The following is a 17,612-nucleotide window of genomic DNA, read 5'->3' as shown; positions in this document are numbered from 1 at the left end:
ACCCACGAGCGATTTTTGAGTCAATTTCGGAATTTATTGGAAAAATTTGTATTTTCATATGGAATTAATTACAATAATTGGTATTGATTGAATCGAATTAATTGTCGCTAGATACGAGTCTTTTGGAGACCAATTCTCATGGCAAGGGCATATCGGAATAAAGAATTACACGGTTTGAGGTAAGTAACAGTTTTAAATCTGGTCCAGAGGGTATGAAACCCATAATTTTGGTATCATATGATTATTTTGTAGGTGACGCACATGCTAGATGACGAGCGTGTGGGCGTGCACCGAGGGGATTGTGACTTGGTCCGTCCCAGAAAACTGTAAAGTTGAATAATTTATTGTTAGCTATATGCCCTCTATGTGTTGATAAAATTTGACTGTAAATCATGTTAGAAATCATGTTAGGCTATGTGATAGTACTGTTGGGACCCACAAAGGTCGTGTACTTGTTGAATTGCCTGCTAAATGCTATATTTACTCAGTCTCAATTTTTACTTGCACATTTTATCTCAGTCTCTGTTATTATTATTGATACATCATATCATTGTTGTTTGGGCTGATTCATGATTTTTGAGTGCCCGAGAGACTGGAGAGATTTATGACTGCAGGAGGCCGAGGGCCTGATTGGGAGGATATTTTATGGATCGGGGTTGCCTGCCTGCAGCAGGACTTATTGTCTTATTATTGCACGTAAGTTGGCCGTGCAGCACGTGAGTTGGCCGTGCGGATCCTTATCCATGCATAACCTGAGTTGGCCGTGTGGATCCAGATATTAATATTATGGCATGTGAGTTGTCCGTACAGTATGTGAGTTGTCCCTGCTTATAGAGCTTGGGCTGTAGGAGCCCCTCATGAGTCTGTACACCCCCAGTGAGCGCGGGTACCTATTGAGAGTGAGTGATGAAGGCTGGGAGCCCAGAGAGTGATTGTTGTCCTTAGAGGTGGTACTTAATTTCCATTTGTTGTTGCACTTAGTTGCTATCTGTCATTGTTGTGAAATCTCTGAAATATTGTTTATATACGGATTACATGAATAGGAACTGTATAAAAAAATTGATTTGACATTAAACTGCCAGATTTGATAGCATGTCTATTCTTTGCGGGATTTACTGGAAATGAACCATAACTGTGTAGCTCGTTACTATCTTCAGTTCCTTATTTATTATTGTTACTTGTTGAGTTGGTTGTACTCATACTACACCCTGCACTTCGGGTGCAAATCCAGGTGTTCCCGAACATAGCGGGTGTTGATCCTTTTCGCGCGGTTGATTTTCAAGAGATTTTGAGGTAGCTGCCATGTCTCGCAGATCTTGTCTCTCCTTCTCTATCTCCTTGTTCACTGTGTTTGGCCTTAGACTATTATAGACCGTATTTTCCAGACTTGTACTCATATTAGATGCTCATGTACTCGGTGACACCAAGTTTTGGGGAGTGTTCATGTCAGTATTTGTGAGATTTTATATTATGTTAAATTATTGTATTTTCAAACTTAAGAGAAATTATGGCTCTTGCATAGTATCGAGATAGGCACCATCACGACAAGTTGGGATTTTGGGTCGTGACAAGTTGGTATCCGAGCTCTAGGTAAAATATGTCTCACGAGTCATGAGCAGGTTTAGTAGAGTCTTGCAGATCGGTACGGAGATGTCTGTACTTATCTTCGAGAGGCTGCCGAACCCTTAGGAAAATTTCACTTTCTTGTATTCTACTATGCGGAATTGATTTAGCTTGAAACATAACTCTTTGAATTCCTTCTACGCATTCGTATGCGCACATAAGCGCTCGGTATCAGTTGTGCATCACGGATTGTTATTTCATGAACGAGGTTCGAACGGTGTATTCTGTGTTTTGGTGATGGGCCAGTCTGGATCACTTGAGGCCAGGATTGGACCGCAGCTTAGGCTCGGTAGTTTCAGTTGTATGAACTTGTACAATTGGACTCATATGTCCGGTGGTAGTGTCCCTATGAGTGGAATTTGTAGCTCGATGAATGGCTAGATGACCATATGATGATTTTATTGTGACCGTGGGATGTATTCAGATGGTTAAGGAATGTAAAAAGGGACTATTGGGTATTTGATTTCTGTCTCGATTTGACATAGTGTCTCGAGTTATGAATGTGTTGAAGAATCTTTTATGTGGTGTAATTGTGGAACAAATTGAATTTTCATTTCTTGTTGATGAGTTCAGACTCATGAAGTTTAAGTGATTACGTAGGAGTTGTGGGAGTAAAAAGGGTATGGAAAGATGCTATTTTGAGGCTAAACATGCGGGTTATCACCTGCTGAATAAACTACAGAGGTGTGATCTTTATAATGTTGTGTGGAGAATCTTATTTTCTACCAGTAGGGCAGATGTATTGGGATTTGAATTTGAATCTTGTTGAGAAAGTTGACTTGACTGTTACGAGAATAAATGCGAATTTAGCGGATGCTTGAGGTAATTATGGTTGGTGTGCCTTGATCTTGAGAAGAATTTTCGTTGAACTGACTGTAGTATTATGGCAGTAATAAAGTATGGGTATTGTGAGTTATGAAGTATTTTAATCTATGGATTTGAGCCAAGTGGGGGAGCCTGCTATTGACAACTCAATTCATGGTTATGTGTCAAATATTTTTTGTTTTGGTTTGAAGTATACTTGGGACTCGGTGATGACTTGCAGAGGTGGAGTTCGAGAATGAGTAGAGTAAGGAAATTTCTAGATATAGGTTATATTTCGCTTTAGGAGTATATGAAATCCGTGGGATGAGTGAGTTGTTATTTGTGAATGATGTAGTGCGCATGGAGTATGAATTTGATAAGTGGTATTAAAGTAGAGTTACTCCTTTGAGTGTTGTTGTGCTAGGGGAACGTGTCTTTTGGCCCATTTGGGCGGTGTAATGTGGATTTGAACAAAGGGGGTGACTCTCGAGAAAGTTCCAAAGGATTCAAGATTAATATGTAACAATTGAGAATTTTTGGCGGATTTGTTTATGGCTAAAATATGAGATTTTAGTTGGATGATGTCGAGACTTGTGCCATTTTTGTATATCATTGGGGATTTTATATTTCGGTATCAGGAAAGTGAACGAAACGACCTTAGACTCAATTAAGGTATTTTCAGAGTGGGTGTTTCAGTTGTGGTATTTATAAGGGTAATTATGATGTGGAGAGACTCTACAGATGTTTTGGTGGCAATATTCTTGGGTTTTGGTGACCTACGTGGTTTGGTCGAGTTAGAGGAATTTAGTTCTAATAGCTTACTTATGTGCAGATGGATTTCAAAGTGTTCTTGACGGTTTGAACCAGATATTTTCTACTGGTGTGGGAAACATGTTGTATATTGTGATTTCCTCCTGGAAGGAAGCGAGAGAAAGGTTTCTAACTAACCGGGTATGTAATTTGCCGGTAACTCAGAGTTGATAATGAGATTCTTGTGCCTTTCACATGGTAGATGTGGTGTGGTGTGCGGGATTTAAATTCACACGCATAAGGTGGCAGTTCATTCTTGAAAGAAAGATCACGAATTTTAGACAGAATGGTCAGTTTTAAATATTTAGAGGAATGTTATAACTGCCCGAGGATCCAGAGATGGGTGCGCATTTTAGAAGGCGCGTTATGTTTTGACTTACGGATGTTCATCGATATTGCAGTACCCACTTGGGTTATAGACTGCTAATATTCAAATTATTTCTATGTGGCACGAAAGAATTATGAAAGTATTCCTCATGGGAAGATCGTGAAAAGAATACGTGTTAGTCATTCTAGTACTGGAGTTGGGATCAGTTACGGTGATTCATGTGTTTGATTAATTTGGAGACTAGGAGTTCTCAGAAGTATATTATTTCAAGTTGCATCCTGTTTGAGGTGAGTATTTTATTTTTACTCAGTTGAGGCACTAGTTGCGTTAATTAATTGTAATAGTTACGCACTATAAGTGTGCATATATATGTGAGGTTTGAGCCAATGTGCGAACATCAGGACAAGTACTCATACTAGAAAGAATACTTAGGTTATGATATGCCTAGAGTTGACTATTGAGCATAAAGTTATAATGTTTCTCGTGTTCGTACCTTTTTTGAGAACTATCTGGGATACATTTGAGGTTTAAAAGAGGTTAATTCCCCTGAATAAATGGGGTAGTTACTATTTTTGCGTTAACTTGTCAATTTGAAATGTGACATCAGACTTTGCACATGCTTACGCTATGGCGTGTTATTTATACTAGTGCAGGAGCATGCGAATCTTATTTCATTTATCATATACATGTGTAATTATTTGATTGCTCTTCTATGATATGCTTGGACTGGAGGCCTGTGACCATGCCTGGTGGATTACATTATTGGCACGTGAGTTGTCCGTGCGGATCCATATACTGATATTTTTGGCACGTGAGTTGTCCGTGCGGGTTCAGATATTGATACGATAGCACGTGAGTTGTCCGTGTGAGTGATGTTAATGTGAGCTCTAAAAGAGCTGGTTACTGTTATTTAACTTGTATGTATCGGTTGTACAATATATAATGAGATTATAGCATTACAGTTGTGGTGGTTCTTGTTGAACTTACAATACGGTTCTCTACTTTGAGACATTTTCCATTTTTGGGTACAAAGTTGCGCAGTTGTGGATTGAGTTGTATTGGTGTGGAATCTCAATAGGATAGTTGTGTTTAATAATATAAGGTCATTAGACCTAGAATGGATACTATCAGGTTAGATTCCGGTATATTGGGAGGATAATATTGAAGGTCGGCATAGAAAGTGATTTTATCTGGGACTATAGTTATGGCTGGATACAGCTTGTTCATACTTATACAGTGTGTAGATGTGAGATTCGGGTATTGAAAAGAATTCTGGATGTTAGAAATTTGGCTCCACGGTTTTTGGGCTAAGGTTAAATTAATGATTTTCAGTTATGTTATGTGGTCAGGCCTATATAGAATAGGGTGACGTGAGATCACCCCCGGGTACGTGCGTAGTAAAATGGAATAGTGATGTGGTGGCTTGGAAACAACTCTTGGCATGTCCGAGGACGAACGTATGTTTAAGTGGGAGAGATTATAACGACCCAACCGGTCGTTTTAAGCATTTACGCTCCTTTCAACTATTTGAAGTATTGAATAAATTCCTACGAGGTATTATGGCTTTTGTAAATTATCGGTTTTGGTTTTAAGGTACTTCGGAGTTAGCTTGGAAGAATGAATTTCATGTTGGACACTTAAGTTGAAATAGTTGACCGGATGTCGACTTATGTGTAAACAACCTCGAAATGGAGTTTTGATAATTCCAATATCTCTGTATGGTGATTTTGGACTTAGGAGCGCGTCCGGAAAATTATTTGGAGGTACGTAGTGGAATTTGGCTTGAAATGCCGAAAGTTGAATTTTTGAAAAGTTTGACCGGGGGGTTGACTTTTTGATATCGGGGTCAGAATTCAATTCTGTAAATTGGAATAGGTCCGTTATGTCATTTATGACTTGTATAAAAAATTTGAGGTCAATCGGACTTGATTCGGTAGGTTTCGACATCGAATGTAGAAGTTGGAAATTTCATTTCAAGTGAGTTCGCACAAGACCCAACTTTGAACGAGAATATCTACATATATATATATATATATATGGAGTTATGTGATTATGTGATGTTCCACCAATCAAATGAAGGATTTTCGAGTCTAGTTTCTAACGCTTCAAACCGTTCATCATTTGAACATTCCTACAAGAAGTTATGACCCAATTACCAAAGTCTGGAAAAAATGCGATTATGCTACCGCACAACCATTATGCGATCGCAGAAGTAGTTATGCGACCGCAAAATGGTCGAAAACCTTTCCAGTGAAGCCCATTTCTGGGCATCGATTTTGCGGTGAATTTTGCGACCCGCATACCAATTCTGCAAACCATTATGCGACCGCAGACCTGCTTTCGGAGGGTTAATTTTTTTATTTTCATAACCTGATCCCATTTTGATAAATAGGCTTTGGGACTCATTTTGGAACAAATAATCTGACATATTTAAAGAGAAGGGAGAGTGTTCTAGAGAGAGGAAGAAGCTCAAGTGCTTTGTTCATCAAGATCTTGTTCAAGCTTTGAAATCCAACAAGGAAATATCACAAGATCTTCACCCAAGAGGTAAGGTTCTAACCCCTAGTCTTCAATTTCGAGTTTGGGTAAAGATGGGTGATTAAGAGTTTGATTCTTGGGTGTAATAGTATCGTTTATACATATCAATAAGGTTTATGGAAAGATTGTTGAGTTCAAATGGGTATATATTGGGTTGAAAATGGTAGAAATCTTCAAAGACTTTAATTGAAGATTTGAGGGTCGAGTTGATGTCGGAATTTGGTGAAATGTGTAAGGTTGACTCGTGGTTGGATGGGCGTTCATATTTTGTAACTTTTGTCGGGTTTCGAGATGTGGGACCCACGGACGATTTTTGAGTTAAATTCGGATTTTATTGGAAAAATTAGTATATCCATATGGAATTAATTACAATAATTGGTATTGATTGAATCAAATTAGTTGTGGCTAGATACAAGGTTTTGGAGACCAATTCTCGTGGCAAGGGCATATCGGAATAAAGAATTACACGGTTTGAGGTAAGTAACAGTTTTAAATCTGGTCCTGATGGTATGAAACCCTGGATTTTGGTATCATGTGATTATTTTGGAGGTGACACACATGCTAGGTGACAGGCGTGTAGGCATGCACCGAGGGGATTGTGACTTGGTCCGTCCCGGGAAACTATAAAGTTGAATAATTTGTTGTTAGCTATATGCCCTCTATGTGTTGATAAAATTTGACTATAAATCATGTTTAAAATCATGTTTAGGCTATGTGATAGTACTGGTGGGACCCACAGAGGTCGTGTACTTGTTGAATTGCCTGCTAAATGCTATATTTACTCAGTCTCAGTTTTTACTTGCATGTTTTATCTCAGTCTCTGTTATTATTATTGATACATCATATCATTGTTGTTTGGGCTGATTCATGATTTTTGAGAGCCCGTGAGACTGGAGAGATTTATGACTGCGGGAGGCCGAGGGCCTGATTGTGAGGATATTTTATGGATTGGGGCTGCCCGCCTACAGCAGGCCTTATTGGCTTATTATTGCACGTGAGTTGGCCGTGCGGATCCTTATATTATTATTGCACGTGAGTTGGCCGTGCGGATCCATATATTTATATTATAGGACGTGAGTTGTCCGTTCAGCACGTGAGTTGTCCGTGCTTATAGCGCTTGGGCTGTAGGAGCCCATCATGAGTCTGTACACCCCCAGTGAGCGCGGGTACCCATTGAGAGTGAGTGATGAGGGCTGGGAGCCCAGAGAGTGATGAGGGCTGGGAGCCCAGAGAGTGATTGTTGTCCTAAGAGGTGGTACTTGATTTTTATTTGTTGTTGCACTTAGTTGCTATCTGTCATTGTTGTGAAATCTCTGAAAGATTGTTGATATACGGATTACATGAACATGAACTGTATAAAAATTGATTTGACATTAAATTGCTAGATTTGATAGCATGTCTATTCTTTGCTGGAATTACTGGAAATGAACCATAACTGTGTAGCTCGTTACTATTTTCAGTTCCTTATTTATTATTATTACTTGCTGAGTTGGTTGTACTCATACTACACCCTGCACTTCGGGTGCAGATCCAGGTGTTCCCGGACAAAGCGGGTGTTGATCCTTTTCGCGCAGTTGATTTTCAGGAGATTTTGAAGTAGTTGCGGTGTTCCGCAGACCTTGTCTCTCCTTCTCTATCTATTTGTTCACTGTGTTTGGCCTCAGATTATTATAGACCGTATTTTCCAGACTTGTACTCATATTAGATGCCCATGTACTCGGTTACACCAGGTTTTGGAGAGTGTTCATGTCATTATTTTTGAGATTTTGTATTGTGTTAAATTATTGTATTTTCAAACTTAAGAGAAATTGTGGTTTATCGAGATTATCGGTTTTCTTAGTATCGAGATAGGCGCCATCTCGACAAGTTGGGATTTTGGATCGTGACATATCCTACCACAGAACCCATATGCTACTCTGCCGCTCTTCCACTTTGGTCAAACCCTCTCCTTTAGGCAACTTCCCGACTTCTGCTTTTCATACTTAATCTACTAGTAATTCAACCACCGCGAGACTCCCTTCCCCCATGTCCTTCCTCATCCTTCACTGTCCAGCTGTTGCCTTAAATCAAAATCCATCTATGTAGCACTTGGATTAATAGATCCTACCAAATTTAAACCTCCCCGAAGATCACCTTTATCGAGCTATCAACACTAGGAACACCGATTCAATTTTGAATCACAGCACACCGCGATCTCTGACGGCCACTTCCCCGGCACCATTTGACCATACCCTGCCCCGAAGGCGAATTGAAGAAAACCATAACACCGGCGAACTTTACACATTCACCAAGGACAACGACGCCACATCACAAATGGAAATTTTGCCATGCTCGAAAATACCAAGTCTCGTTACTCCATCAACCCAACCCTGAACATTCATAGTCCAATTGCATTTCCTCCGCTGGCTATAAAATGATGAACCTCTGAATCATGCACCGAGAATAACCTCCTTTCAAGTCATTCACTACCCCGACACATAGAAAGAATTTTACCATTACATCAATACTATGCGATAACAACTCATGAATCATTATAACAACAAATGCTCAACTTCAAAACCATAGGAATTACTGATACTGAGCTGAAATGACAGGATAGCCTTCACAAGGCGACGACCATAGCCCAAGCAATTACGCAGGGAGAAACATCCTGCACCACATCTATAGGACCATTAAAATTCCTCGATTCCCAATTGATAACAAGCACTTCATGTCAGATAAGATTGAGTAGGAAATAAATAATGGTGCAAGCCTCAAAGGAATCAAATCGCACGATGAAGAATCAAGAAGGGAAGTGCTCCTATCAGCCCTGTAGCTTCTCGAAGATAATTACAGACGTCTTCGTACCGATCCACAAGACTCTACTAGACTGGCTCATGACTCGTGAGACCTAAGTGAACCTAGAGCTATTATACCATGTTTTCAGGACCCAAAATTCATTAAAGGTCGTGATGGCACCTAACACCACTGTCAGGCAAGCCAACAATAAAAGTTTAACTTAATTACTCATTTTAGTATTTTTGAAATCGTAAATTTCCTTCAATTGAATAGTAAGAGATAAAATTTTACAGAGTAAATGATAATATCTTCACAACAACAATACAGAACAACCCATAATTATCCCCAAAATCTGGTGTCACTAGTGCATAAGCATTTACGAGGTAGTAAAATAAAATACAACATCTGTCCAGAATACAAATTGGACAGGAGAATATAAATAACTCTGAAGGAGACTCTGTTGGCTGTGGATCATAACATGAAATGCAGCTCACGGTAAGTCCCTGCATCATCCGTGCCTCCGCGCCCAAAGGACCACCAGACATAAAAGTACCTGCACAAAAATGTGCAGAAAGTGTAGTATGAGTACGTAAATCAACGTGTACCCAGTAAGTATCTATCCTAACCCTGGAGGAGTAGTGACGAGGGGTCGACATCGATACTCACTAGTGGTCCAATAATATCAGGTACAATCAAGAGATGAACAAATATGAGGCAGAGTAAATAAATAAAATAAACAAGTACAAATACGTGGTACAATTCTCCTCTTTATAATAGGATCAAGCTCTCAATTAGCAAATTTCCTCCTCAACAGGAGCATATATATAAATATATAGTGGACCTCACCAAAATGGGTAGTTATACTTCAAATCAGGAAGAACTCATAGATACACTGGCTTCTTGCCAAAAGTTATGCACGATTTCATGAGGATATTTTATAGAAATGCCGAGGTGTACGACCTGATCCCATAATAATCTGTACACTGCCGAGGGTCGAACGTCACGAACCATAGATGCATGTATTAACCTGCCGAAGCGAACGGCCCGCTCCTATGAGACTGTGGTACATAAATCCTGCCGAGGCGAACTGCCCGATCCCATTAGAATAAGAAGGTTTAACGGGTCCTTGCCCCCAATCACTAATAAACGTGTGAGTTATAATTTTAACGAAAACCTTTTGATGAAAACGCATAGCGCTGAACAAATCCGTAAGAGGAACACAAGTATTCTGTGGCAAGTCATGAAACTCGTGAAAACATTACAATAGCAAGTATATCACTCTACGCATGTCTAGTCTCAAGTTGTAATGCGAAATAAAAGAATTAAACGAGCAAGGATAATCCATATAGTACAAGTACAGCATGAGGTGAACCTAAGTCTACCCGGACAATAACATGGATATAACTACATACGGATTGTCATCACCTCGTGTGTACCCAATCCCCGCAACAAGTTTCACATATTAAATATATCACCTAGGGGTAGTTTCCCCCTCATAGAGTTAGACAGGAGACTTACCTCATCTCAAAGCTTACTTTCCGATCCAAAATTGTGCTTTAAATCCTCAACTCTGTGCCAAACGACCCGAAGCTAGTCAAATGTTATGTAAAATAGTCAATACATGCTCAAGAATTCTCATCCCAACTATTAAAGTGATTTTTCCAACCCAAAATTGAAGAATTCCTAAAATTCACCCCCGGGCCCACTTGCCCAAATTCCGGAAATGTTTGAAGAAAATTGTTACCCATATCCTCATGAACTCAAATATATTATTTTTATCTAACTCCATAATCATTTTCGTGGGTTAATCCCATTTTTATCAAAACCCTTGATTCACCAATTTTTACATGTTAATCTACCCCTAATCTATGTATTTAACTCATGTTGTATAGAAATTACTTACCTCAAAGTGCTAGGTGAAAACCCTATTCTAAGAACTCCAAAAATCGCCCAAGAGATAAAGAAATGAGCTAAATGGCCAAAGTTTTGCATTTAATAAAGTTGTGCACGGACTCAGATGTCGCATTTGCGACATCTGGTTAACTAATGCGAAGGTCGCAAATGCGACAAAAACATCGCAAATGCGAATTGCGCTCCCACTGCCAAGGCCGCAAATGTGACCAAGGAATCACAAATGCGAACCCTGTCAAGGTCGCAAATGCGACTGATTTCTCGCAAATGCGAGCTATGCCCAGATCAGGATTCTTTGCAAATGCGAGTAAATTCTCGCATTTGCGAGACCTGCAATAGTTACCAATAAACACCAGAAAAACAGAAGTTTTTCTTATCCTTTCGAATGTCCGAAACTCACCCGAGCCCTCGGGGTTCCACACCAAACACACACATGGATTAACACACGAATCATACGGCAAAACACATGGATTAACTCATGTACTTGAAAACTTATAAAAATACTCTCGCGCCTCCGATTCCTATCAAATCAACTCAGAATGATGCCATATTTTGCGTGTAAGTCTTAAATGACATTGTGGACCTACTCCAACTTTCAGAATCGGAATCGAAACTCGATATCAATAAGTCCTCCCACGGTCAAACTTTCCAAAAACTTCAAATTTCCATTTTTCGCCAAATGACCCTGAACCGACCTATTGACCTCCAAATCCACTTTCGGACAGGCCCCTATGTCCAGAATCACCATACAGAGCTATTCTCAAGCTTGGAATCCCAAAAGGACATCGATAACATTGAAATGCACTTCAACCCAAATTTATGAAATCCTTCCAAAGTGCCAACTTTCCACAATAGACGCCGAAATGCTACCGGGTCATCCAAAATCCGATCCGGACATACGCCCAAGTTCAAAATTGTCATACAAACGTGTTGGAGCATTCAAATCCCGATTCTGAGGTCGTTTACTTGAAATCACACCCTAGTAAATTATTCCAACTTAAAGCTTCCGAAATGAGAATTTTCTTTCTAAATCAACTTCGGACTTCCGAAAAATCAATTCTGATCACACGTACAATTCATAATACCTAAAGTGAATCTACTCATGGCCTCAAACTATCAAACAACGTGCTAGGGCTCAAAACGACCGGTCGGGTCATTACCGAAAGAGTAAAGGAGCAGTTGCATGAGTTTTTGGATAAGGGCTTCTTTAGATCAACAGTTGTATGAGTTTTTGGATAAGGGGTTCTTTAGATCGAATGTTTCTCCTCGGGGTACGTCGTTGTTATTTGTAAAGAAGAAGGATGGTTCCATGAGGATTTGCATTTGCTATAGGAAGTTAAACAAGGTCAGCAGTTGAACAACATCACTATCAAGAAGAAGTATCCATTACCTCCTATTGGTAATTTGTTTGATCAGATGTTGGGTGTCAGAGTATTCTCGAAGATTGATTTAAGATCATGTTAACATCAATGAAGATTAGGGATTCAGACATCCCTAAAACGGCTTTCAGGACTCGTTATGGACATTATGAGTTTTTGTTGATGTCCTTTGGTTTGACTAATGCTCTTGCAGCTTTTATACATTTGATAAACAATGTATTCCAGCCATATTTGAATTCTTTTGTCATTGTATTCATCGATTGATATCTTGGTATATTTTCATAGTAGGAAGGAGCACGAGCAGCCTTTGAGAATTGTGCTTAAGATTCTGAGGGAGAAGAAGTTGTAAGCTAAGTTTTTAAGTGTGAGGTTTGGTTGGATTCGGTGGCATTCTTAGGCTTAGTGGTGTCTGGTGATGATATCAAGGTGTATTCGAAGAAGATTGAGGCGGTACAGGGTTGGCCTAGACCTTCTACAACTACAGAGTTTAGGAGTTTCTTGGGTTTGGTTGGCTACTATCGTCGTTTTGTGCATGGGTTTTCATCCATTGTAGCCCCATTTACCAAGTTGACTCATAAAGGTGATTCTTTTAGATGGTCTAATGAGTACGAGGAGAGATTTCAAAAGCTCAACACTACTTTGACTACAGCTCCAGTGTTGGTGTTCCCTATAGTTTTAGGGTCATACACTGTGTATTGTGATGCTTCACACATGGGTCTTGGTGCAGTGTTGATGCAGGATGATAGCATGATTGCTTATAAGTTACAACAGTTGAAGCCCGATGACAAGAATTATCCGGTTCATAATTTGTAGTTGGCAGCTATTGTGTATGCACTCAAGATTGGGAGGTATTGCTTATGTGGTGTGTCATGTGAGGTTTATACGGATAATAGAAGTCTTCAGCACTTGTTCAAGCAAAAGGATTTGAATTTGAGGTAGTAGAAATGACTTGAGTTGCTTAAGGATTATGATATTACTATCTTGTATTATTCAAGTAAGGCGAATATTCTAGTGGATTCCTTGAGTGGGAAGGCATAAAGTATGGATAGTTTAGCATTCATTCTAGTTGAGGAGAGGACTTGGCTATGGATGTTCAGGCCTTGGCTAATAGATTTGTATTTACGAGCCTAACAGAGTTCTTGCTTGTGTTGTTGCATAGTGGTCCTTGTTTGAGCGCATTAAGGTTCGTCTGTATGATTATCATTATCTTCTTGTCCTAAAGGACACAATGTTGCAAGGTGGTGCTAAGGCAATGGTCATTGGAGATAACGGTGTTTGCAACTTCAAGGTCGGCTTTGTATTCCTAATATGGATGGTTTGAACGAGTTGATTCTTGAGGATGCTCATAGTTTGTAGTATTTTATTCACCATGTATTACGAAGATGTATCATGATTTGAAGCGGCATTATTGGTGGCAGATGATGAATAAGGACATTGTTGGACATGTTTCACGATGTTTGAATTGTCAGCAGGTCAAGTGTGAGCACCAGAAGCCAGGTGGTTTGGTTCAGAGGTTAGATATACCAGAGTGGAAATGGGAGTGCATTGCTATGAACTTTGTAGTTGGGTTACATGAACCTTGAGAAAGTTTGATGTTGTTTGGTTCATTGTGGATAGATCGACTAAGTCTATGTATTTCATTTCGGTTATGACTTCTTACACCCCATTCGTCTATGGGTGAATTGCAATGCTAAGCTCTGGTTAGTTGAGAGCTTATGTTATTAATTTTGGGGGACATTGGGGTCGGTTTCTACCATTGGCGAAGTTTTCTTACAATAATAGTTACCAGTCTAGTATCCAAATGGCTGCATATGAGGCCTTATATGGGAGGTGATGTCGTTCTTTGGTTAGTTGCTTTGAGCCTGGTGAGGCTAGATTATTGGATACATCTTTGGTTCGTGATGTTCTAGAGAAGGTGAAGTTGATTCAAGGGAGTCTTCGTACATCGCAATCCAAGAAAAAGCGTTACGTTGATAGGAAAGTTCGTCATGTGGCTATCATGGATGGTGAAAAGGTTCTTCTTAGAGTTTTGCTTGTGAAGGGCGCAATGAGATTTGGGAAGAAGGTTAATATGAGCCCTAAGTATATTGGCCCATTTAAAGTTTTAGAGAGAGTTCGTGAGGTGGATTACAGGCTTGCTTTGCCACCCATCTTGTCGGGAGTTTATTCGGTATTTTATGTTTTCATGCTTCAGAAGTATTATAATGACAAGTCACATGTGTTACATTTCAGTTGAGTGCAGTTGGATGAGAATCTGGCTTATGAAAACGAGTCAGTTTCACTACATAAAATATTCAACCAAAGGGTCGTGATGGCGCCTAACGCTACTTGCTAGGCAAGACAACAGTTAACCATAATAAGAGATACAAAACTAACATATAACGGTGTGATATAATAAATGAGAGTAAAATCTCCACAATCACATGATAAGTCTAAACCAATACACTATCTAAACAAATCCCCAAGAGTGGTTGTCAGTGAGTGCATGAGTACTAGGGAATACTAAATACAGAGTCTGAAATGAAATACAATACTGTCAAATAAAATGAACAACAATAGAGATAATGAAGGTGACTCCAGAGTCTGTGGAGGGAGACATAGCAGTACCTCGAATCACCTAGATGTCCAAGATAATATCCTCTTGAGACTCTGTTGGGACAAATGACGGGATCTACACAAGAAGTACAATAGTATAGTATGAGTACAACCGGTCTCATGTACTCAGTAAGTATCGAGCCTAACCCTGACGAGGTAGTGATGACGCTACGACATGACACCTACTTATAAACCCGTGCAGTTAATATGCAAGAGAAATAACAAGTGAAATAATAGGCAGAATAGTTCGGGACTCCCCTGAACTTGACAATTTTTGTTTAGTTCCCTCTTTAACTTCACGTGGTCTTTAATACTCCCCCTGAACTTGGTAATGTCATAGCCTCGATCCTCCGGGACACTGACAATCCATGGAAGTGTGACACACGCGCTGCCACATGGATTCTTTTGTCAATGTGGTATTTTTCTTATAATAAAATATATACTTTTATCTGTTTAAGTCCACCAACTATTTAAATCAGTTTATTCGTGCCAAATTTGTAAATAACGCTTGAAACAACATTATTTTGACTATAACTTTTTATTTGGTTAAAGATAATGATATTCAATCAAGTTACTTTTACAGATTTGGTCAGGAAAAGAAGAAATATACAGTTAAAATATATTATCATCGCATCTAAAAAAATAAATTGTTGGAACTCCATATATTGGCTAAATAGATATTTTAGCTAAAAATAGTAATCTTTTGACCAAATATTTGCAAATTGGACTCGAAAAAAATTCATAGGTTAAATAAATAGTCATTACATGAAAATAAAATCAAATACACAGTACTTTTTTCTTTTTGTAGAAAATACACCATTTGAATCACTTTAGTACTTTGGCTAAATAAATACCATTGGGATAAAATATGCAATGTATATAAAGAAGTAACAACGAGAAACACAATTGGAACAAATAAAATATTATATTTCATTATGTGGCAATTAATATTTGAAAAATACCCCACTTGGAAGCTAATTTTTCGATTTTTCTTCCCTCCTACACGCCTAAAAGAGAGTATATTCACACTTTTTGCCATATCCGTGTCTAGGAGGTCAAGACTATAAAATTTCCATGTTTGGGGGGAGGGGGGGATAAAGATCACATGAAGTTTAAGGGGGAATTAAACAAAAGTTGCCAAGTTTGGGAGGGGGGGGAGGGGAGGGTATAAAGGTGGAGATAAAGTTTTAGGGGGAATTAAACAAAAGTTACCATGTTTGGGGGGGGGGGGAGGTATTGAACTTTTCTGCCAAAATAATAATAAGAATAACAACAATAAATAAGAAGATAGAAAACAGAAATAAATATGAGAAATACTAAAAGCGGTTAATAAAAGAAATAGCGACCATGTTTCTCATATATCACCACCAAGCCTTTCTGAGCGACTCAAATCCAAGAGTATGAAACGATAACTATGAAAAGAAATAAAGTCAAATTCATAAATCCGCATAATAAGAGAAATGAGAAAAAGATATCATATTAATAGCACAGAAACACCCATCGTGCATATAACACCCATCCTCACAGCAAAAAAATATCGGTCATGCAATATCTCTCATCTTCACAATATGGAAGAACCCGTCGTGAAATATCTCTCATCCCGATAGCACAGAAATATCCGTCGTGCAATATCTCTCATCCTCAAAGCATTAAAATACCCATCGTGCAATATCTCTCATCATCATAGCAAGGAAACACGCGTCGTGCGTAATCACTCATCTTCACTAAGTATATATAAATCAGTACCAAGTAAGGTAAAGAGCATAATAACATCAAGGCGAGTGATTAAATATAATACACCAAGTGAGAGAATAATCATAATATTTGCACCAATAAGCGAGCCAAGATCTCAAAAACCATAAATTACAAATATCTCAACAAAACCTAAACATACTTACTAGCATGAATGTAAATAAACAAGTACTGTAACGAACTATTTTAGCATAGGAGAAATAATACATGAAGCAAATAAGGAATAAATAAGGTTAATTTTATCTGTATGCTTAAACCCTGTCAAACGCATATACACTTATCACTCATATATATGCTGCTCCTAACACATATATCACGTAGTATATAGACCCAACTATAGCCTAATTCTCTAAAATCAAGGTTAACCAAGACACTTACCTCTTTCCTAAACAAGTCAACCCTCCAATATCGCTTTCCCTTTAGCACAAACCTCTAAACAACTCGAATCTAGTCAATTAATACTCAAATAAGTCAAAACAAGCATTAAAAACTATCCTAGTATAAAAAAGGTTCAATCTTTATCATATTTGAAAAGGTCAACAAAAAGTCAACCCAGACCCACTTGGTCGAAATCCGAAATCAATACCAAATCTCGATTTTTCATTCTTTCTTGAATCCATATGTGATTTGTATCAAAATCAGACATCAAATCGAGGTTCAAATTCCCAAAATTATCTCTCTTTAGTTTTACCCAAAATCCCCAACTTTTACCCTTAAAATTTCTAGATTTAAAGGTGAAAATGTAAAAATCATGAAAATAAATAAAAACTAAGTAAAAATTACTAACCTTTGAATTTGGGGTAAAAATCCTCTCAATAATATCCTAAATCCATGGTCTAGGTAAACAAATGGTGAAAAGTAGCTAAATCCCGATTTTCATCCCTTTATATATCTGCGTCAGGTGCTCTTCACATTCGCGGAGCACCTATCGCACTCGTGAAGGCCAATGGTCAGCAGACCATCGCATTCGTGAAGGCTGCTTCATGTTTGCAAAGGCTGTCTTCCCCAAGCCTCTGCGTTAGCATCCTACCTCACACATTCGTGGAGAAGAAAACCGCATACCCCCTCCCCCAAAAACTGGAAGCCTATGCGTT

At 38.8% G+C, this 17,612-nt stretch overlaps 1 protein-coding gene across 1 annotated transcript in view; it reads left to right on the top strand.

Moving 5' to 3' along the window:
- The window catches only part of LOC142168939 (uncharacterized), a 105,648-nt gene that overhangs the window by 42,427 nt on the left and 45,609 nt on the right, over nt 1-17,612 (top strand). Inside the window, exons 8-12 of the mRNA XM_075230116.1 lie at nt 12,569-12,751; nt 12,899-12,969; nt 13,394-13,486; nt 13,590-13,684; nt 14,023-14,341. Of these exons, the coding sequence (XP_075086217.1) occupies nt 12,569-12,751; nt 12,899-12,969; nt 13,394-13,486; nt 13,590-13,684; nt 14,023-14,341 (761 nt within the window). The remainder of the gene's footprint in view (nt 1-12,568; nt 12,752-12,898; nt 12,970-13,393; nt 13,487-13,589; nt 13,685-14,022; nt 14,342-17,612) is intronic.

Source organism: Nicotiana tabacum, chromosome 14 (assembly GCF_000715075.1).
Source record: "Nicotiana tabacum cultivar K326 chromosome 14, ASM71507v2, whole genome shotgun sequence".
In the NCBI taxonomy this organism is placed as follows: Eukaryota; Viridiplantae; Streptophyta; class Magnoliopsida; order Solanales; family Solanaceae; genus Nicotiana; species Nicotiana tabacum.
The sequence above is the reverse complement of the archived record's forward strand: the minus strand, read 5'-3'. Positions and strand labels throughout refer to the sequence as shown.